The sequence below is a fragment of the Onychostoma macrolepis genome, chromosome 23 (assembly GCF_012432095.1).
Source record: "Onychostoma macrolepis isolate SWU-2019 chromosome 23, ASM1243209v1, whole genome shotgun sequence".
NCBI classification, from domain to species: domain Eukaryota; kingdom Metazoa; phylum Chordata; class Actinopteri; order Cypriniformes; family Cyprinidae; genus Onychostoma; species Onychostoma macrolepis.
The window spans coordinates 2,752,419-2,776,467 of NC_081177.1; the positions used below are offsets into that span (position 1 = coordinate 2,752,419).

General features: G+C 37.9%; 1 protein-coding gene across 1 annotated transcript in view; it reads right to left on the reverse strand.

Annotated features, from left to right (window-relative positions):
- znhit6 (zinc finger HIT-type containing 6) overlaps positions 1–24,049 on the reverse strand; it is a 42,746-nt gene extending 18,697 nt beyond the window's left edge. The window contains exons 1-7 of the mRNA XM_058764263.1: positions 23,843–24,049; positions 23,358–23,423; positions 18,469–18,575; positions 18,310–18,398; positions 18,124–18,227; positions 4,755–4,820; positions 2,075–2,155 (exon numbers count right to left, since the gene is read on the reverse strand). Coding sequence (XP_058620246.1) covers positions 2,075–2,155; positions 4,755–4,820; positions 18,124–18,227; positions 18,310–18,398; positions 18,469–18,575; positions 23,358–23,423; positions 23,843–23,922 — 593 coding nt within the window. The 5' untranslated portion in view covers positions 23,923–24,049. The remainder of the gene's footprint in view (positions 1–2,074; positions 2,156–4,754; positions 4,821–18,123; positions 18,228–18,309; positions 18,399–18,468; positions 18,576–23,357; positions 23,424–23,842) is intronic.

Here is a 24,049-nt window from a genome sequence, read left to right on the forward strand (position 1 = left end):
TCTGTAGATTTAGTCGCAGCAAATGTTGAAAACACAGACTATATACATATATATATATATATATATATATATATATATATATATTAATATATTAGTGTTGTCAAAAGACCCAGTACTTTGGTACCAAGTCAAATGGTCACGGTACCAGGTTTTTTTAAGTACCGGATTCAGATATGAATCCCCCATGTTCTCTGTATGAACGAATGAATGGCAGAGACACGCGTTTAAAAAAAATTTTTATTACACACACTGAAGCGCACGCTCGCGGTGATTTCAGCATCTGCCGTCTGAATGAGGACATAAATACATAAACAACATCTCCAGAACTGCTCTGAGAGTCACTTCACGAGCATTTTACTGCTTCATTGAGTAAAACCAGCGTCATATCATATAGCTACACACAGAAATTTAAAGGTATTCACGGCAACCCATCAAAATAAAAGTTTATCTTAAAGACATTGTGCCAGAAATATAATACTATTATTTAGTAGAATGTATGTGATACTTTTACTACTGTTGAAAAAACTGTATATTTATTTTTAAAGAAATAAATCACACAATATTTCTTCCATATTTTTATTTTAATAGTAAATCCCCTTTATTTACCAAAAAAATTAAATGTGTTTAAATTTAATTAATTAAAAGACAAATTAAATTTGGGTGAAACTTTACTGTTTACTGTTTTTCATACTTTTATTATTTGCGGAAAAACTTGAAACATAATTTAAATAAGTATAAAGAATGGCATTGATTTTTGTGCATTTTATTTTTGTTTGACTTTATTATTAAAAATAGTGTGTTTTTTAACTAGCATGTGCTACCGAAATTGGTACCGAGAACCGTGGATTTTCACTGGTATCGGTACCGAATACTGAAATTTTGGTACCGTGACAACACTAATATTTTTTTTTTCTTTTCTTTTTTTTTTCTCTGTATTTATTGCATGCTTTGATGCCTTAAAGTGGTCATCGGATGCAAAATTCACTTTATAAATTGTTTGAACATAAATGTGTCTTAGAAGTGTGTGTACACATCCATCCTATATTGATAAAAATCCACCCAGTGTTTTTTTTTTTTTTTTTTTTTTTAAATCCCTATTTTAAAATACCCTTTCTCAAATCAGGCTGTTCTGAGATTCCTGTCAGAATGACATAGTTCTGCACAGACTGCTCCCACGATAGTTGATTGACAAGGCCGTCTTACCTTAGACCCGCCCTGAGTGAGCTGAGAGTGGTCCGCCATTGTGTCCACTCCGGTACAAGGGAAGATAAGAATGTCTCCGATTAAGTGATTGAGTTGTTTTGTTGTTGGATGTAATAATGAATATAGCAGTCATCATTAACTCCCGATATCTGAGCCGCTGAAGACGCAGAGGATTAACGCTACTTTCGCTATGAAGTGAATGTGCCGATCCCGATCTGCCTAAATGCGTCTATGTTCGCACGAATCATTCGTGATCCAGCTTCATCTACAGAAGTGAGTATAAGGGTTTTTTAAGAATCTTTGCAAATTGCCTTTCCTAATAATATGCTAGTTAGCCAGTTTCGCGGCTGAAGTTTAAAGTCTGCTCGTCACTCCACGGAAGAGAGGGGTGGGGTCAGCAGAGCTCATTAGCATTTAAAGCAGCATGGACTAAAATGGCTTGATGAAAGCAGCTGATTTTGACAGGGTAAAGAAGGTGTTTTTTTACACTACCATTGAGAAATTTTAACCAAAGTATGTTATAGACTTTTCATTTTTCAACTTATGTAAAATGGGCATCCGATGACCCCTTTAAGTGTGGACACTGCTGGAAAATTGTGAATTTCCCATTGGGAAGAATAAAGTATCTATCTATCTAAGATCCAGCATATAAGAAGTTTGTTTTTTTGTACTAAAGTGTGCTTATGGTCACCAGTTTGGGAAGATCAAGTAAAAGACCGGACAGAAAATGTATATGGGAGATTCAAACTCTTGAAATCTGGCAACCGCACCCATGAAAACCTGTGGAGGCTCGTTACCAGCGCAAGATAATGCAATAGTTGGATAAATGTGGGACTGATGAAACATGGATGTTTGACAGGATGATACGTACTTTTGCCGTTTGACTGGATCTGATTCTGAGGGATGAATGTAGTCGTTGAGAATCTGATCGAGCTGCCGGTTATCAGGACACCTGAGGAAAGAGAAAATCAAATAATGAAAACAAACAAAACAGACAAATTTAAATAAAGAGCGCACCCTAAAATGAAAATTGTGTCAATATTTATCCACCCTTAGCGGACAAACATCATTTTGAAGAAACATCATGCAACTCTTTTTCATTCAATAGCAATATTTTATATAGTTAATTTTTGGGTCCATTTTACAAAATTTTGGGTCCATCTACAGTGGGGCAAAAAAAGTATTTAGTCAGCCACCAATTGTGCAAGTTCTCCCACTTAAAAAGATGAGAGAGGCCTGTAATTTTCATCATAGGTATACCTCAACTATGAGAGACAAAATGAGAAGAATCACATTGTAGAAAATCCAGAAAAATCACATTGTAAGATTTTTAAAGAATTTATTTGCAAATTATGGTGGAAAATAAGTATTTGGTCAATAACAAAATTTCATCTCAATACTTTGTTATATACCATTTGTTGGCAATGACAGAGGTCAAATGTTTTCTGTAAGTCTTCACACACGGTTGCTGGTATTTTGGCCCATTCCTCCATGCAGATCTCCTCTAGAGCAGTAATGTTTTGGGGCTGTCGCTGGACTCCAAAGATTTTCGATGGGGTTGAGATCTGGAGACTGGCTAGGCCACTCCAGGACCTTGAAATGCTTCTTCACGAAGCCACTGCTTCGCTGTTCGGTGGTGTGTTTGGGATCATTGTCATGCTGAAAGACCCAGCCACGTTTCATCTTCAATGCCCTTGCTGATGGAAGGAGGTTTTCACTCAAAATCTCACGATACATGGCCCCATTCACTCTTTCGTTTACACGGATCAGTCGTCCTGGTCCCTTTGCAGAAAAACAGCCCCAAAGCATGATGTTTCCACCCCCATGCTTCACAGTAGGTATGGTGTTCTTTGGATGCAACTCAGCATTCTTTCTCCTCCAAACACGACAAGTTGAGTTTTTACCAAAAAGTTCTATTTTAGTTTCATCTGACCATATGACATTCTCCCAATCCTCTTCTGGATCATCCAAATGTGGTTCGGGGATTTTTGCTCACAGTTCTTGTGATCATTTTGACCCCACGGGGTGAGATCTTGCGTGGAGCCCCAGATCGAGGGAGATTATCAGTGGTCTTGTATGTCTTCCATTTTCTAATAATTGCTCCCACAGTTGATTTCTTCACACCAAGCTGCTTAACTATTGCAGATTCAGTCTTCCCAGCCTGGTGCAGGTCTACAATTTTGTTTCTGGTGTCCTTTGACAGCTCTTTGGTCTTGGCCATGGTGGAGTTTGGAGTTGGACTGTTTGAGGTTGTGGACAGGTGTCTTTTATACTGATAACGAGTTCAAACAGATGCCATTAATACAGGTAACGAGTGGAGGACAGAGGAGCCTCTTAAAGAAGAAGTTACAGGTCTGTGAGAGCCAGAAATCTTGCTTGTTTGTAGGTGACCAAATACTTATTTTACCGAGGAATTTATCAATTAATTCTTTAAAAATCCTACAATGTGATTTTCTGGATTTTTTTTTCTCATTTTGTCTCTCATAGTTGAGGTATACCTATGATGAAAATTACAGGCCTCTCTCATCTTTTTAAGTGGGAGAACTTGCACAATTGGTGGCTGACTAAATACTTTTTTTGCCCCACTGTAAGTTCAAAATCCCTGTTTCATGATAATAAAAATTGGGCAGACCAGGAAATATATGCATTATCAATAAATGCCCACGAGTCAGTCTAATATGGCTTATAGTAAACCTTCTATACACAACATAGTCATGTCTGGATTTCACATTTCTCCCACCACAAGATTTATTTCAAATCATTTGTCATTTTGACATTTTTCCCATTCTGCTTGCCAGTTATCTAATGAACTACTCATTAAGAGCTTGAGATGTTTTTATTTTTATTTCATCTTGGTTACTCTGAAATGTTCTTCAAAACATCTAGGATTTCATGGATTTGGAATGATATAAAGGTCATTATGATGGTTGAGAGAGTGAATACTTAAGGATTTTCCATTTTTGATTAACTATCGGCTTGTCATGACATTATTCGTTTTATTTGTTCCCAAATCCCAGTTTTATTTCATTTTAATGGTTGAATTATAAATTCATTGATTACTAAAATAATTTAAAATTATTAATTAAAATGTATTAATTAAATGTTTAACAAAAATACAATTTTTGCACAACTATAAAGTATTTTATTTTTTTCCCAAATTACTTTTCCATTTTAATATAATTCCACTTTAATGGCTTACTACTTTTTAATAATTAAAAAGCATGCATAATCAATTGAATTCTTAAAACTTTAACAATTAAAATTAACAGTTAAAAAGTTGAAATGTATGACATTTTTAGAGCCATATTAAATCCATTTGATCTTTTTCCAAATTCCAGGTTTTCCATTTAAATTTTTCTGGATTTCGTTTTAATGGTTAAATTAAATTTTAGTAATCAATTAACTGCCAATCTGCATTATACTGCAAACTTTATTTTTTATGACTAGTTTCTGTGATTCTGTCCGCGTTTTCTGCATCATGGAAATCCTCAAAGCGCCAAATAAACACTTTTAAAACACCAAAACCGTAGAGAAGAGAAGGGCTTTTATACCTTTCTGAATAAACTGCGTCGCTTTGAGGAAAATGGATCTTCAGATGCCAGTAGAATCGTCTTTCCCTGCAGGAACAAAACAAGAAAACTGAGTTACGCTTCCCAGAACACCAACCAGACCTCATACCGCACTATATGTCCAGCTCTGGAGTGACTGACTCACATCAGGGCAATAATCAGATCGATGAGATGCATTGAACTCATAGATGACTAGATGCTCTAACAGAAAGACCGTTGTTTTGTTCTTGTTCCTAGAAGCTCAGTTTGACAGCCAACAGCAAATGTGTTTTTCCAGTAATGAATCTCTGACAGCATCAGTATGTACGACAGTAAATGGTGGACAGAAGCACAGGCCTGTCTGGCATTAAACGTTGCTATTTACTGGAACGACATGTTGGCGCGTCAATGGGCCAGCGTTGCTAATGTAAGCGAGAAGGTGTGCGTTTGGAGGGAGCGAATTGCTGGGCATTACGGTTATGATGACGACAATTCAGCTGGCCGAAAGCCTGGAGCTGAGCCGCGGATCTGGAGCACAGACAAAAAATAAAAATGAAGGCTTTCTTTACGAGATCCAAAGAACATGAAACAACACTGACCGCTTCCACAGCTGCTGCTAAGAGTTTTATACTCTTAATTTCAACACGCATCAGAGTTCGATTGAGTCAATCTTGGCTCTGTCAGCGTGATCCTGGCGCTGTTCGGCTTCAATATGAGGATGAACAGAAGAAATACAAGCCCCCGGAGTGCTGTGATCGGGCCCCTGTAGGGCGCGTGGATGCCAGCCGCATCTGCTGAAGACTCACTGCAGTTTATCCAATTCAGGGTGAAGCAATAAGCTGCGAGATCTGCTTCGCAACTCAGTTGAGCGGAGACCAATTTTATGCAAATGAGCAATGATGCCAAGTAGAAACTATAAATGGGATAATTAAATCACAGTCGGTATGAACGCTCAGTAATTGGGGGTTGTTTAATGGTTGCCAACCAACGCATGCATGTATGTCTGTATGTATGTACATACACATACACACACACACACACACACACATATACACATGTATGTATACATACATACATGCATATTATATATATATATATATATATATATATATATATATATAGTGTCGTGATTCTCTGATTGGTTTGTCTTCATCTACAGGATCAAGAGTAGTGTAGTTCTTTATCTACAATTAAACTATTTTTAAAAAATGAAGTACATCTATATCGATTAACAACCTAAGAGCTTATGGTAAGTCTGTTTATAAGTTATTGAAAATAAAAAATACAAAAAAAGAGGGAAAGGCACAGTATTTTACTTCTGGAATCAGACTGTGGCATTGAATCGCAGCTCATTCTGCAGATTTTAACACCATGACTGTTTGTTTGATGAGCTCTTAACATGACATGTCTCTTGTTTAACTTTGCATGAGTCAAAATGCTGCAAAGGTGGAATAAAGCACTCAGCGCTGGCTTATTTGCTACATATGTCACGAATCACATGACTAAGATGAGAAGAATCACTGACATGCCCATCATCTGCCAACTCATCTGCTTCCATCCAACCCCGCATGCCAATCCCAGAAAGAGCCTCCGCCAGGACTTGAGCATGCACACCAAACCAGATGGCACAGTTACACAACCAGAACATTTTATCAGCTCCTCCGAAATGCATTCTTCAGATGCGAGATCAGATACGGAGGTTCTGGCAGGAGAGTCTGGACTGAATTTCCAGCCTGAGGTGGGCAGCAGGTCGGGGCGGAGGTTTGGTCTGTGTGCCGCAGTGGAGGAGGGTTTCTTTCGCAGGTGTAAAGACGCTCCCTCCAGGCAAAGGAATTTATGGGTTTGCTCGGGCTTGGCAGCCCGCTGGAGCTCAGGGTGGAGGCGTGGCGGAAAAGGCCTGAAATACCAGGTGCAAAGGCATTGTTACGCCTCCAATGGAAACTTTTTTTTTGCTCTAATGGAAAAAGGGATTTTCTTCCTCAACATTTTAGGCTTGCTTTCTAGTAGAAATGACTAAACACTCTTAAAGATACTTTAACTTAAGATCCAAAATATCATAATATATCATTCTTGTTTGCTGAGAAATTGATTAAAATTAAGTTTACGATTTAAGTAAAATCAAATATCTACCAATGGAGGCATAAAAACAAACTACATAATCTGTGTCTAAGAAATCTAGCAGGTTAAAGGCCCATTCACACCAAGGACGATAACTCTAAAGATAACAATAAAGATAATGATAAAGATATAGGTCTAAAAATCGTTCTCAATATTAAAGAATAGCAGAGTCCACACCACAACTACAACCGGAATTCCGGAAATGTTGGTACGTTTTTTATATTTGAATTAAATGAAAACTGAACGCTGATGACACGCTGGAAGGTCTCCCTCCTCTTTAGCTCAGAGAACACGGCATCTGTGATTTCCAACAAGAATGTCAAATTTGGACTCGTCTGACCATAGAACACTTTTCCACTTTGAAACAGTCCATTTTAAATGAGCCTTGGCCCACAGGACATGACGGCGCTTCTGGACCATGTTCACATATGGCTTCCTTTTTAGCTTGATAGAGCTTTAGCTGGCATCTGCAGATGGCACTGCGGATTGTGTTTACTGACCATGGTTTCTGGAAGTATTCCTGGGCCCATTTAGTAATGTCAATGACAGAATCATGCCGATGAGTGATGCAGTGTCGTCTGAGGGCCCGAAGACCACGGCATTCAACAAAGGTCTTCGGCCTTTACACACAGAGATTTCTCCAGTTTCTCTGAAACTTTTGATGATGTTATGCACTGTAGATGATGAGATTTGCAAAGCAAAGGAACGTTGTTTTTAAAGTATTCCAAAAAATTTTATGCACTCTTTCACAGATTGGAGAGCCTCTGCCTCTCTAAGACATCCCTTTTATAGCTAATCATGTTATTGACCTGATGTCAATTAACTTAGTTAGTTGCTAGATGTTCTCCCAGCTGAATCTTTTCAAAATGTATTGCTTTTTCAGCCCTTTATTGCCCCTGTGCCAACTTTTTTGAGACCTGTAGCAGGCATCCAATTTGAAATGAACTAAAAAAAAAAAATGCCCTTTGAAAAAAACTCCTCAAAATATTAACTAAATAGAACTGAACTATATTGAACAATTATTTAATTGTTTAAAAGTTACACTTAAGGTGTTTGGTCACTAGGGGTGGCACGGTACATGTATTCGTCCCGAACCGGTACGGTATGGGCATCTCGGTTCGGTGCATGAGGACTTACGACGAATACAGACAATTCACCCCCAATCCAGAAGGAGGCGCCCGCAGTAATGCAGCGCTGTTTAAAAACCGCCAGCAGAAGAACAGCGAATGCCATGAGATGCGCACTTGAAAACAAAGTCCACTAGACAGTGACCATGTGCTGATTCTGAATGCGTCTCTCACATAGACTGACAAAGGAGTATACTTTAAAGGCTTGCGCACTCAACTGTTTGCGAAATGGGGCTTTGTGTGTAACCTACCTTTCTCATTCGGCACAAATCCAGATATTCCATAATATTTCCATATTTTCGATGTAACATGTCTGAATGCTAAACTATTATTTATTATGTAAATTATAGGCTTTGTACTTCAGTAGCGTTCCAGCGGTGACACAGAGGCGTGCGCGCTGATGTTTGTCTCACTGTATTTTAAGTAAATTAAATTTTATTGTAAGTACCAACTGAGCTGTCAATTTAGCAATGCTGGAACTGATGTGTTTTTTTTTTGTTTTGTTTGTGTGTGTGCGCGCTCCGGCGCGATCACTTCAACTGTTTCCTTATACCAGCAGAATCAACTTTAAACACTTATTGTCTTATTAATAATCACTGTATAAAGGACTGCTTTTATTTGTGTACACTCACAGTGAAAACAAAATAGATTTTATATATATCACATCTAGATGGAAAAATTGTAATTTGCACTACTGTCTGTTAAAAATAAATGAAAAGAAACTGAGCATAGTAGATTTCTTTTTTCCCCCGTTGTACCGAAATCGTATCGAACCGTGACCCCCGAACCGAGGTACGTACCGAACCATGACATCTGTGTACCGTGCCACCCCTATTGGTCACATTTGACTGCCAAAGGAGTATGAGAACATATTAATGCTGTCTCTTTATCAACCCACAAAATAAAGTGGTATTGTAAATAGGGTTGGGTACCGAACTCTGTACTTTTAAAGGGTTAGTTCACCCAAAAATGTAAATTGTCATTAATTACTCATATTTTTTATGGATATTTTGGACAAGATATTTTTGATGGAATCTGAGAGCTCTTTGACCCTCCATAGACAACAAGGACACTACCATGATCAAGGCACAGAAACGTAGCAAAGAAATCTGTAAAATAGTCCATGTGACTAAGAGAAAAGAGCTAAAAAAAGGTACCGTTGGATAACTCAACGGCTCTGGTAACATCCAAGTAACCACCCAGAACACTAGCAACCACATAGTAAGTAACACATCAACAATCAATCAGCACCTTAGCAACTGCATAGTAATGCCCTGGAAACCACCACTCCAACCAAGCAACTGTTTAGTAACACTGAAGCAATGATCAAGAACACCCCCTAGCAAGCACATAGCATTAATCAATCAGAACACCTTAACAACTACATAGTAACTCCCTGGAAACCACCACCAACAACCTAGAAACAGTTTTGACAAATTGTTCATATAAGACTGTTGTCTATAATTCAAATAAGAAAAAAAAAACATGCCAATGGGGTCAGAAAAGTAAACTTGTTTTTCGTTTAAATTAAGTTCTTTTTCTCAGAAAACAAGACTTTCTATCTCATCTATTTAACACAAAATATAAAACGAAATGTGAGCTTTCGATTCACCATGCGCACAGGTTTTGTTGTTCATAATCATGTTGGAATACAGAAGGAGATCAGGATTCTTCAGCGATGAGCTCAGGTCATCCTGCTTATTCACCTGTTGTAGGCTCTGGGCGAGGAAAAATCATAGAGTGCTTTTTACAACACCTGGTTAGCCCTCAGCTACAGCTCCCAACTGATCGATAATATTTATATTGTTTAATAATTTTTAAATATAGTACAGTAATAGATATATATTTATGATTGTACAGATCTTATATATAGATGTACAATTCTTAGAAATGTTATGTACAAATGTACAATTATGAGAGACAGAGGTGGCCTTTGCAATTTGGAGGCCCCCGATGAGGGAAAAAAGACAAAAACATTGTATGCAGTGCGACTGCAATTATTATATCTTATTTCACTCCTAATAGTCTTATTTATAAACGCAATCTATCTCTATAACCAGAACTTTTTTTACAATCATGACTGTAAATATTTTATGAGTGAGTTGTTGAGTCATTCATTTGTTCAAAAATGCAGATTCATTCAGTAACAAATCTGAAACTGTTTGAAACTATTTTCGTTGGCAAAATAGAGCAAAACCGTCATGATTGATAATGAGCTGATAAAATGTAAAAACTGTAACTTGAATGCAATGTAAGTCGCTTTGGATAAAAGCGTCTGCTAAATGCATAAATGTAAATGTAAATGTAATGTTGTCTAAAATGTAAGGCACCTAATATTAACCACTACTTTACTGAACTGTTCTATGAATACAGTATTACATTACAAATGTGCTGCTGATTACTCAGTCACAGAGATAGCTGGATGTTGTAGGCCCTGGGCGAGGAAAAATCATAAAGCGCCGTCTTAGCTTTCACAGCACCTGGTTAGCCCTCAGGTAGAGCGCCAACTGATCGATCACGTCCAGATCATTTCTCAGGCTGTCCATGTTGCAGAAGCCAAAGAACACTGAACACTGTAAAGATACTTGAGCAACAGAGCTATCAACACAGATCCAAGAGCTCAAACTCACTTTGTTTTACACCAGTCTGGAGAGTTTGTGGAAAATTTAAGTCTTGCATCAAATGGCTTGTGTCGTTCTGAACTGATACAGAAACACAGAGTTTTGCCCAATGCAGAACACAAAAGGTTAAGTTCAGGTTCAATCAGAGCTAATAGGCTTGGCTGCAGACAAGCACACTCACTCTCAGACCAAAAATGACACGAACATGAACAAAAATGCCCCATAAATTCAGTACAAAGGGGCAAAAAATGCCCTTGCACAATTAAACAATGTATTACGGCTGTCGCGATTAAAATGAAATGTGAAAATTAATGAAAAGTGTCAATTCATGGAATTACATTTAGACTCGCTCACACTGCATCACTGCTTTCACACACTGTTTTGTGCAGCGTTGAGCATAAATAAATAATCACACACGTTTCTGTTGAACTTGGGAATTGGCCAATCATCCTGTTCAGTAATGAATTTGTCATTCTACATGACATCCCAAAGGTAATGGCACGTATGCGCTCAAACACCGCGCTGGCGCTGGTGAAGTCTGCGTAGCGTCTAAAAGCCGACACTGGCGTCCCAAACACGGCTAGCGGTGTCAGTACAGAGAGAAAACGAACCGACCATGACACTGCGATCTGACAGAACAGACAACAAAAAATATTTTTCTGAACCATTTCTCAGTAAAACAAGGCTTATCATCTTATATAATTTTTCAAGTCAAAGTAAATGTATTATAATTTAAATGTTTAGATTTTCAGATCAGAGAGATGCCAAGATTGGGACACACAAAATGTAAAAGGAAGCGTGAGCTTTCTGATCATCATCCGCACAGGTTTTGTTGTTCATAATGATGCTGGAATACAGAAGGAGATCAGGATTCTTCAGCGATGAGCTCAGGTCATCCTGCTTATTCACCTGTTGTAGGCCCTGGGCGAGGAAAAATCATAAAGCGCTGTCTTAGCTTTCACAGCACCTGGTTAGCCCTCAGCTAGAGCTCGAACTGATCGATCATGTCCAGATTATTTCTCAGGCTGTCCATGTTGCAGAAGCCAAAGAACACTGAACACTGTAAAGATACTTGAGCAACAGAGCTATCAACACAGATCCAAGAGCTCAAACTCACTTTGTTTTAGTCTTGTATCAAACCGTTTGTGGTGCTCTGAACTGGTACCGAAACACACAAGTTTTGCATTGAGTTTTGCTCAATGCAAAACACAAAAGGTTAATCGATGTAAACAATGAACAAACTCTGAAAACCAACAGACAGCACAGTTCGGGTTCAATCAGATGGCCTTTTAAGACAGTAATTTCAAAAAGATGCCTGTTGAGTAACAGGCAACCCAGAGCTGCGGACTTTTATTATGTCGCTCTCAGGCAAACATTATGAACAGAAACAGGCGGTGGGAAATATGAAAGTGCCCGAGGTCTTAGACCAAATATGCTGTTTACCACTTTACCAATGGCATTTATTTGCAGCACACAGATACAGTAGATGCAGTCGATATCTGAGAAATGACAGCAACAGGTTGAATAGCAGGTTGAAGCATTAAACCAGCACAGATAAACTTTTTGCCTAACTATTTTACTATTAAGCTTGATATACTCATAAACATACCATAGACAAAATTCACAAGTTTATGCACTTTATGACGTGTTTTGACCATTTGGGCACGGATACAAGAAGCTGACATAATTAACCCAAGAAAGAAAATAAAAATGTTGAACCCACAGCTGTTAAATGTTTTAAAGGGCACCTATTATGCAAAATTAACTTTTATATGTCGTTTGAACATAAATGTGTGTTGGAAGTGTGTGTACATAGCCACCCTATAATGATAAAAATCTATCCGCTCCTTTTTTCAATCCCCATAATTCATAAGCAGTGAGTAATTTTCTGTTTTTATTTTATTGTTTGGGTCATTTTAACAGCGTACACAGCAGCAGGTACTGTATATTACACTGCTGTCACTTAATACACAGATCTGATATAAACATGCAATTTATTTCACAGACATAACCGACTGTTTTTTTGTAACTAATGTGTGTTTTTAACATAAATGTGTGTGCATTTGACAGTTTAAGCACAATAAGAAATGAAAGAGAACTTAGTTTAGTACTCACATACCTGTGACAGCTGCTTTCTGTGAGCGTTCTTTGGATGTGTGCTTCCAAAAAACACATATATCAGAAGTTTAAACTATTATGGCTTTAAAATGCATGTTTTCAGCGCAATAGACATGTTAATCAAAACCAAACAGATGTTTTTAGCAGAGTATTTGAGGTAAGAGCTGTAAAAGCACAGCTCTATTCTGCAAAAGGGGGTGAGGAACAGCAGTTCATTTGCATTTCAAGAGACATGCACTAAAACAGCCTGTTTCTGTTTCCAATGAAAATAGGCATTTTCAAAATGATATAATAAATAATTTGTGGGCTATTTTGAGCGGAAACCTCACAGACACATTCTGGGGACACCTGAGACTTATATTACATCTTGTAAAAAAGGGGCAAAATAGGTGCCGTTTAAGTTCTTTCTTGGTTGAATTTTCAGAAATGTGCTTTTAAACACTGAATGAAAACCCAGAAATACATAAGCATGCATGCATCCAAAAAACCCTAGCAACTACAAAGCAACATGTTAACAATCAATCAGAACACCTTAGAAATTGCATAGTAACACCCTGGAAACCACCCGCAACAACCTAGCAACTGCTTAGTAACACCCAAACCACCACCAAGAACACACTAGCAACCATATAGCAACACAATATCAGAACACCTACTACATAGTAACACCCTGACAACCTGGAAGAGAGCGCTGTACATTCACTCCCCCCACCTACAATTCCTGCCGGACCTGAGACTCGAACTCGCAACCTTTGGATTACGAGTCCGACTCTCTAATCATTGGGCCACGACTTCCCCATAATGGTGTGGATAAGCACCGCCTCCGCAGAAGATGATCAACATCACTGCCTGTTTAGCCCCGCCCACCGATTCGCACATGTAGTGTTTACGAGAGAGGCAAATGCACAGGTCTATGCAGAAACCAAACGATAAAGATGCACAGAAGACAACAAGATGTTGGACAGTGAAAAACAGTGTTTGCATTGCCTTCCTTCTGATCCCAACATTAGGAAAGCATGATGAATGAACTTTATTTTTTAATGAAGTTCCTGACCACATCAGTAAGAACTCCATCTTTTGTTCACTTTCTTTTACAGTGGATTCATTTACAAACAAGGCACAAATCGACGTGGGATTTTCAAATGATTGAAACTAAAAGACGATGCTGTGCTGACTGTATTGGATCTGACAGTAATAAGGCGTCACACAAGTGTGAGAAACTATTTTTATTACATGATAACTATTGCTTTGTCTGTTAAACAGATAATTTGATATGTACCGAGTAGTTATGCATTTTTAACCTAAATCACAGCAGTGTCCATCTGTGAAGAACTTAGACTGTCAAACAAGCCAATAATAGCAGGGGCGTTTACTTCCGAGTCTACAATCTGCCACACCTATTTAAATGGAGCATTCTGATGAGAGGGTCAAAAATAGGACAGAAAATAGCCTATTACTTCAAAATTATAATGTTTTTTGATGTAAAAAAAACATTACAGTGGACCTCAGAGGACAGTACAAAATAAAAAAAACCAGTGGCAGTTCATGACCCCTTTAACAACAGCATAGCAACGCCCTGGCAACCACCCAAAGCATTTTAGAATTAAGCTGGTCAGTTTTGCACAGGCAAATGGAAAAAAATAAAATAAATAAATAAATAAAAATGTAATGTACTTATATAAAAAAAAAGCTGTAACAGTCGAATCCGTTAAAAGGCTCAAAAACACCTGCAAAAGTCAACTTGACTACAGGTGAGTCCTGGCGCTCAGTCCGAACAACGCGTCCTGTTCAGTAATGAATTTGTCATTCTACATAACATCCCAAAGGTAACGGCACGTATGCACTCAAACACCGCGCTGGCCTTCACCTCAGGCAGATTTTGCGCGGTGAAGTCTGCGTAGCGTCTAAAAGCCGACACCGGCGTCCCAAACGCAGCTAACGGTGCCAGTAAAGAGAGAAAATGGAATGACCATGACACTGCGATCTGACAGAACGGTGTGAAAGAGAAAAGCCAGATGCTGCAACCGCACATGGCGGCGGCAAAACACAACGGACAAGAAAATTCGCCAACAACGGCACAGACAGGAAAAATCCCGGTGTCCCCACTGTAAACCCAGCAAGCACATGGGCGTCGTCTCAGCACAGGACACCGTGTTCCACCCGCGCGATGCCAAAACGAACGCTGTTCATCATTTCCTAAAGAATTTGCGAATTCTGCTAAGTGGCCTGTTAAGGAGCTGACAGCGATCCTCCTGAGGAAGCACACGCAACAGCTTTACAGTGATTTAGACTCATTTGGGGGGATTAAAACTTCATCTAGAACACATGTTCCAACAGTAAACAGCACGCCAACAAGGAGCGTCCTCGAACACAAGCGAAGCTGTGAACTTTGACCCAAATGCAAGAAAAGCACCGTGCCGCGCTGCGATCGGTCAAGTTCGTGCCACATGCGTCCGATGCGTGTCGTGGAATCTGAACGTTCGTTTTCATGAGAGAGACATTCTTGGCTTTATCGTCTGCATCATGCCTGCCACTAGCACATCTGTCACAGACGGACCCTGGCGAGCCGCGAGTATCTGGCCCGAGTGCAGCGTGTCGCTAACCATGTGCAGCTGCTAAACATCTGCTTCTGATATAATGTACTTGGTACATTCTGAAACTGATTTCTCTCCCGCATTTGTCCTGCTTCTGTCAGCCGTACCAGTGCATGAATGAGATTCAGTTTAATCTCATCTGTATCTAATGTATCTAATGTAATTAGATACGGATCATCACATACTGTACATAAACATCTGCTATAGGGCTTGACATACGCTTTCAGTCAAATAAGTTCTGATCCACATTGCAGCTTATTTTGGTCAAGACAGGCCCACTAATAAAAGCACATATGACTGACAAGTAAAGCAACCAATCTCTGTTTTGATGAAGTGTTAAGGGCAAGATCATCTGATATGGATTACTATATAAAAAATAGAAATAGAAAAGAAAAAAAATAAATAAAGCTGACACAAATATCTTTGAAATGAATGTTGTTGACCTTATTGTAATTTTACCTCGCAAGTTTTTTTTATTAAAGTATCATGCTTCAAGAATATCGTAACTTGACCTTCCAGTGAACTGATAAGACTTCTCTGATGCCATATTTCAGACTTCAATCACTTTGTTTGCTTAAACCCTGAACCTTTCGTATAATTAACTGCAAGCTTGCATTCAGATCTGCCTCCATCCATTCATTAACCAACGGATGGAACCAAGAGCACGCCCCTTTTTCTTTTTTGATAAATTTATGTCACAGTTCAGAAGAACAGATCTGTCGCTAGTTCCGTTACATCGGGACTTTAAATCACAGCGCAAAGTAGAGAAAATCCAAAACTTCAGAGAAATAAAACACTTGATGCCGCTTAAATGCTAAACTTTGTACTTAGTTCTTGCTCAATAGCTCTTGCTTTGTGAACCTAGTACGATGACCTCGTTTCCAGATGGACCAATTAAAAAAAATGGTACTTTACTCCAGGAAGCTGACAGCCGATCAGATTGCCAGATCAAAAAGTCTGAAAGCTTGCCGCTTGTCCCAAAACAACTACATTAAATAATTATAAAAATGGGACAAGGCATCAGAAATATGAAGTCAACAATATAGTGATTCATAATTTCTGCATGATTTGTACAACATGAGCCTGACATGTGGAAACATGTGGTTTTTCCAGCTGGACTAATGTTCCTCTGATTATTCTTCATTACAGGTGAAATGTTAAAAGTTACTAATGATTATAATACAGGCTGTTTGTGCTAAGGTTGTTGATGATTTATTAATCACTGATTATTTGTTGTTGATATTTAAGATCAGGAACAGTAATAAAGCAAGCAAACAACAAATAATTCAACTAAACCAAATATGTTGCAGCATCAGTTCAAGGTAAAATTTAATTTTAATGCAAATGCAGCTTCAAACACAAGGAATCATCATCATTATCCAAATATTGCTAAATATAATGCCAACAAATACAGCTGAGATTGACAATACTGATATTTGGTCCACAAAAATGCTTATGGCATTCTTAATTAGTACACATGCTGACTACAGCCACTCTCAAGCAGCCCGGCAACCCATTCAGCCAATCATAGTGCTCCTGGAACTCACTCGACCAATCACAAGCATTCAGCCAACTACTAATGCCCTCGCTCACTACAGCCAATCACAAGCACCCCAGCAACGCCGCCAGCCAATCACCAGCGCCCACTCTGCCTCCATATCTATGGAATGTGGTGATGTCATGAAGGGAGGTGTGTTCAGTTAACCGCCTTCTCCTCTTCAATGACATTAATTACGCTTATTAAAAGAGGACAGAGCGTAATTATGAACTTTCCAGGATCCCGCAGTCTGACAGACTGTTCTGCCAGCTCTGTGCCGTCACACTGAAAACACAAATTAAATAACAGAATCCCATTGAGCAGAAGCAGAAATGGTCAGGGTGGGTCAGCCCGACCAAAGCAGAAGTCATTTATCATCAGCTGAGACCAAAACCCTCAACAAGCCATCAACATCCCTGTACTGACTGCACTTAGCAAGAGCGCCACCACGTGGCTCAGTGCAGAACTGCAGGCAGCTGGGATGAAAACAGCAGGTTTTTACAGTAAATGCACAAGGGCCAGATTCACAAGACATTCTGATTAATTAAAATATTAAATATCAATAAACAGATAGACAAAAAAAGTAAATACTTTATTCTTATTTTCTAATTTAAGAATAAAATTAAGAATATTTGGTATTCCCAAAAAAATATCTTAAGAATGTTCTTATCTTTTGCTGAACTCCTCATCAAGACAGTCACAATGAAAAATAGCGTGCATGCTTATGGTTAATACGATAAGATGTTTTTCATTAAACTGATGAGCAAGTCAGTAAAAAGGTATAAAATATCCAAATATTACATTATTATTAAAATTAAGAAAATAAGAAAAAAGCTACATGCACACACTGAACGTCAATAATTAGACATTAAATAATAGATAGCAATGTTATTAATTTTATATTGTTATATTAATAATATTAAATGTTACAGTATTAAAAACTAATATATAGACATTAAATACATAAATTATTGAATTATTAAATTATTATTTTAACTAAATTATTATTCTTTTAGCAATTTTCATTTTAAATTGGTCATTTTGTCCTTAAGAGAACAAATGCTGCATGATGACGTACACACTGAACTTTAATAATTAGATGTTAAATACTAGATAGTAATATATTTTATATTTTTCATTTCAAATTATTGTCATTTTCTTCTCGTCTACTCAGTAAAAACTTTGGAACTTTCTTACGAGCTGTTTAGAATTGATCTTAAAAATGAGAGATGTTCTTGAATTTGGCCCCAGACTTACGCTCTTCTGAAGATGGTGCGGTTCTCCCGGTGTTTGCTGAACACTTTGGGCAGAAACTTCAGGGTGACTTTGACTGCTCTTGCTTTTCTGATCATCCACATGCCCTTCAAAGACAGGAAGAAACAGAGCCCATGTTTTCCCCTGGTTTTGACGTCTGTATGAGGAACAGATATTCACAGGCCTCACCTCCTTCGGGTGTCGACGGCTGCTGATCAGGACGGCATCTCTGTTGGACTGCTGTGACAGTCGAGCCGTGTCCTCCAGAAACCTGTAATCTACACGACACAACACCTCAGTGATCACATCCACTCAGCTGATTCTGTAAAGACAGGAGCAGATACTCACCGTTGAGCAGGCTGATTTCGTTAAAACCAGCGAGGGGGACAAACGCTGTCTTGTCACGAACACCACAGCATCCTGACACCATCTTGTGCTGCTTGACGCAGGCCAAACTACACAGAAACCAAATAACACTAAATACACACTTGAAGAAAGCTGTACTGTTATTAATTTGTCAAAACTTATTATGTCTCAAAGAGGTTTGAGCACAGTACTAACACTGACAGAGTAAACACCATCAATAAATTGCTTGTCATTATTAAGATGTTAAATAATACAGGTGCATCTCAATGAATTAGAATGTCGTGGAAAAGTTCATTTATTTCAGTAATTCAACTCAAATTGTGAAACTCGTGTATTAAATAAATTCAATGCACACAGACTGAAGTAGTTTAAGTCTTTGGTTCTTTTAATTGCGATGATTTTAGCTCACATTTAACAAAAACCCACCAATTCACTCTCAAAAATTAGAATACTTCATAAGACCAATAAAAAAAAACATTTTTAGTGAATTGTTGGCCTTCTGGAAAGTATGTTCATTTACTGTATACAGGTGCTGGTCATATAATTAGAATATCATCAAAAAGTTGATTTATTTCACTAATTCTATTCAAAAAGTGAAACTTGTATATTATATTCATTCATTACACACAGACTGATATATTTCAAATGTTTATTTCTTTTAATTTTGATGATTATAACTGACAACTAAGGAAAATCCCAAATTCAGTATCTCAGAAAATTTGAATATTGTGAAAAGGTTCAATATTGAAGACACCTGGTGCCACACTCTAATCAGCTAATTAACTCAAAACACCTGCAAAGGCCTTTAAATGGTCTCTCAGTCTAGTTCTGTAGGCTACACATTCATGGGGAAGACTGCTGACTTGACAGTTGTCCAAAAGACGACCATTGACACGTTGCAAAAGGAGGGCAAGACACAAAAGGTCATTGCAAAAGAGGCTGGCTGTTCACAGAGCTCTGTGTCCAAGCACATTAATAGAGAGGCGAAGGAAGGAAAAGATGTGGTAGAAAAAGTGTACAAGCAATAGGGATAACCGCACCCTGGAGAGGATTGTGAAACAAAAGCCATTCAAAAATGTGGGGGAGATTCACAAAGAGTGGACTGCAGCTGTAGTCAGTGCTTCAAGAACCACTACGCACAGACGTATGCAAGACATGAGTTTCAGCTGTCGCATTCCTTGTGTCAAGCCACTCTTGAACAACAGACAGCGTCAGAAGCGTCTCACCTGGGCTAAAGACAAAAAGGACTGGACTGCTGCGGAGTGGTCCAAAGGTATGTTCTCTGATGAAAGTAAATTTTGCATTTCATTTGGAAATCAAGGTCCCAGAGTCTGAAGGAAGAGAGGAGAGGCACACAATCCACGTTGCTTGAGGTCCAGTGTGAAGTTTCCACAGTCAGTGATGATTTGGGCTGCCATGTCATCTGCTGGTGTTGGTCCACTGTGTTTTCTGAGGTCCAAGGTCAACGCAGCCGTATACCAGGAAGTTTAGAGCACTTCATGCTTCCTGCTGCTGACCAACTTTATGGAGATGCTGATTTCATTTTCCAACAGGACTTGGCACCTGCACACAGTGCCAAAGCAACCAGTATCTGGTTTAAGGACCATGGTATCCCTGTTCTTAATTGGCCAGCAAACTCGCCTGACCTTAACCCCATAGAAAATCTGTGGGGTATTGTGAAGAGGAAGATGCGATATGCCAGACCCAACAATGCAGAAGAGCTGAAGGCCACTATCAGAGCAACCTGGGCTCTCATAACACCTGAGCAGTGCCACAGACTGATCGACTCCATGCCACGCCGCATTGCTGCAGTAATTCAGGCAAAAGGAGCTCATACTTTTCAGTTGGCCAAGATTTCTAAAAATCCTTTCTTTGTATTGGTCTTAAGTAATATTCAAATTTTCTGAGATACTGAATTTGGGATTTTCCTTAGTTGTCAGTTATAATCATCAAAATTAAAAGAAATAAACATTTGAAATATATCAGTCTGTGTGTAATGAATGAATATAATATACAAGTTTCACTTTTTGAATAGAATTAGTGAAATAAATCAACTTTTTGATGATATTCTAATTATATGACCAGCACCTGTATGTACTCAATACTTGGTAGGGGCTCCTTTTGCTTTAATTACTGCCTCAATTCAGCGTGGCATGGAGGTGATCAGTTTGTGGCACTGCTGAGGTGGTATGGAAGCCCAGGTTTCTTTGACAGTGGCCTTCAGCTCATCTGCATTTTTTGGTCTCTTGTTTCTCATTTTCCTCTTGACAATACACCATAGATTCTCTCTGGGGTTCAGGTCTGGTGAGTTTCTGGCCAGTCAAGCACACCAACACCATGGTCATTTAACCAACTTTTGGTGCTTTTGTCAGTGTGGGCAGGTGCCAAAGCCTGCTGGAAAATTAAATCAGCATCTTTAAAAAGCTGGTCAGCAGAAGGAAGCATGAAGTGCTCCAAAGTTTCTTGGTAAACGGGTGCAGTGACTTTGTTTTCAAAAACACAATGGACCAACACCAGCAGATGACATTGCACCCCAAATCATCACAGACCGTGGAAACTTAACTCTGGACTTCAAGCAACTCGGGCTATGAGCTTCTCCACCCTTCCTCCAGACTCTAGGACCTTGGTTTCCAAATGAAATACAAAACTTGCTCTCATCTGAAAAGAGGACTTTGGACCACTGGGCAACAGTCCAGTTCTTCTTCTCCTTAGCCCAGGTAAGACGCCTCTGACGTTGTCTGTGGTTCAGGAGTGGCTTAACAAGAGGAATACGACAACTGTAGCCAAATTCCTCGACACGTCTGTGTGTGGTGGCTCTTGATGCCTTGACCCCAGCCTCAGTCCATTCCTTGTGAAGTTCACCCAAATTCTTGAATCGATTTTGCTTGACAAACCTCATAAGGCTGCGGTTCTCTCGGTTGGTTGTACATCTTTTTCTTCCACACTTTTTCCTTCCACTCAACTTTCTGTTAACATGCTTGGATACAGCACTCTGTGAACAGCCAGCTTCTTTGGCAATGAATGTTTGTGGCTTACCCTCCTTGTGAAGGGTGTCAATGATTGTCTTCTGGACAACTGTCAGATCAGCAGTCTTCCCCATGATTGTGTAGCCTAGTGAACCAAACTGAGAGACCATTTTGAAGGCTCAGGAAACCTTTGCAGGAGGTGTTTTGAGTTGATCAGCTGATTGGCATGTCACCATATTCTAATTTGTTGAGAATGAATTGGTGGGTTTTTGTTAAATGTGAGCCAAAATCATCACAATTAAAAGAACCAAAGACTTAAACTACTTCAGTCTGTGTGCACTGAATTTATTTAATACACGAGTTTCACAATTTGAGTTGAATTACTGAAATAAATGAACTTTTACACGACATTCTAATTTATTGAGAATCACATGTAGATGGTAATAATACTATTTTGTTATAATTAAATTAATAATATTAAATTTATAGTACTTGTATATGTACTGTCATCCACATATATATTAATGTTAAATACGTTTTCACTGCAAAATTAAGATGCAAATGATATTTTCTGAAAAGTATGATGTCCCTTTCCTAAACAGGGTTATTTGTTTGCTTTCAAATTATAAATACATAAAAGATTTTATGTAAACCATGTGTTCTTAAAGAAACTTGTTCAATTCGCACATGTATTTTTTTTTTCTCATTTGGAGTAAACTGTGATATTTGGATGCAGTTTTTTGTTTGCATGTTATTGCCCCCACACCTAGCTATTGAACACACTGGATTATATAAATTTAACAAACTATTAATAGAGAACAACATTTTTTAACTTTATGATTTGACTGTATTCTACTCTCATTCAAATTTAATGAGCGGTGCATGGGACAAAGCAAAATAACATGCATCCTCTTATACACAAAACTAAAAAAAAAAAATCTAGAAAATGTATCTAAAGAGCCAAGTAATGCTTTTGTTATGAATATAAAAACTTAGCCTAATATAACACACCCTTTCATAGTCATTTTCATGTTAAGTTATCATGGCAAATGAGTTATTTATGTACAGGACACCAAAAGGCACCCTACAGTGATATTGACCCATATTTATAATTAATATTCATTGAAATATAATTAGATATCAAATAATACATAGTAATGATATTAAATTATTTTTATTATAATTATATTTGACCCTCTAACTCTAGCACTCTCTTTTCTAATTTTTATAATAATTATATTTGACCCTCTAACTCTAGCACTCTCTTTTCTAATTCTATTCTTTAAAAAAAAAAAAAAAAAAAAATAGTAACACTAGCTTTTCTAATCTTTTTGTATTTTATCTGTTTGTTTTCTTTTTATTTATTATATAATTAACAAAAGCAAAAAAGGTCTCTAACACTAGCTTACTCTATTCTATCTGTTTTTCTTTTTATTTATTATATAATAAAAAAACAACCTTGCTACATGTACTGCGTTAAGCTAACTGAGACTTGTTATAGCACTTGCGTATCATTGCTCTTTTGTTGATTTTGATTGCTTCCATTGTCCTCATTTGTAAGTTGCCTTGGATAAAAGTGTCTGCTAAATGACTAAATGTAAATATATTATAAATAATGCATTTATAATATAAGTATATATATGTTCACTGTATTTTTTGTAATATAATTTTATTATTTTAATAATGTAGCAATATAATCAAATATATTAAAATATTATTAGATGTTAAAATATTAAATAATAGATAATAAATTATAGACAGAGGTCTGATTACAGCATTAACACTGACTACAGTGATGCATGACTTGACAACATTATTAAATTCAACGTCATTAATAGTGTACAATAACCCTGAGTAAAGTTACATCCAGGGGTGTGTGTGTGTGTGTGTGTGTGTGTGTGTTACCTGCAGGTGTGTTTCATGCAGCTCGGACATCTGTATTTGGCCTCTTTAGTCGCACAAATGTCACAGCTGAAGAAGTCATATGCAATTTATAATGAAGATATGCAATTTAGCGATCAATAAATACAGTTTTTTTTTTTATGTCATTACGAATAAAGTGAAATGTCATTATAAATAAGTCGATACAATGCTGATATATACAGGATACAATAATGTGCATAAAATATTAGCAATTTAATTTGGGCAGTATTCGTTTTTTACAGCAATGGAATAGTAAATACCATGGTAAGTTAAATATACTATGGTACTGAATTATACGTTGCTGATATTATTTCTAACTGTAAACAGATGTTTTAGCTGAATGTAACGTTACACAAGCGAATATATACGACAAGACTATCAGAAATGCGACACAGATGTAAACAGACCTACACAATCACTGAGATTTTACTCTGTTTACATGTTTAGACTACAGTAAGTTAACTGACCTGGACAAATCCATCTTGCGCTTAACTCCTCTCCGATCATCATCATCTGCTTTATCGTTGTTGTCCATAACAGGTAACATCTTCACCACATCAACACAAAAGAGTTTTTACATGGATTCATTCGATACTCTCTGACCAAAACACCGACCACGTGTGCGGCGCTCCACACGCGTCTGCCGTCTTCTGCGCTCTCTTTACGACAGTTTA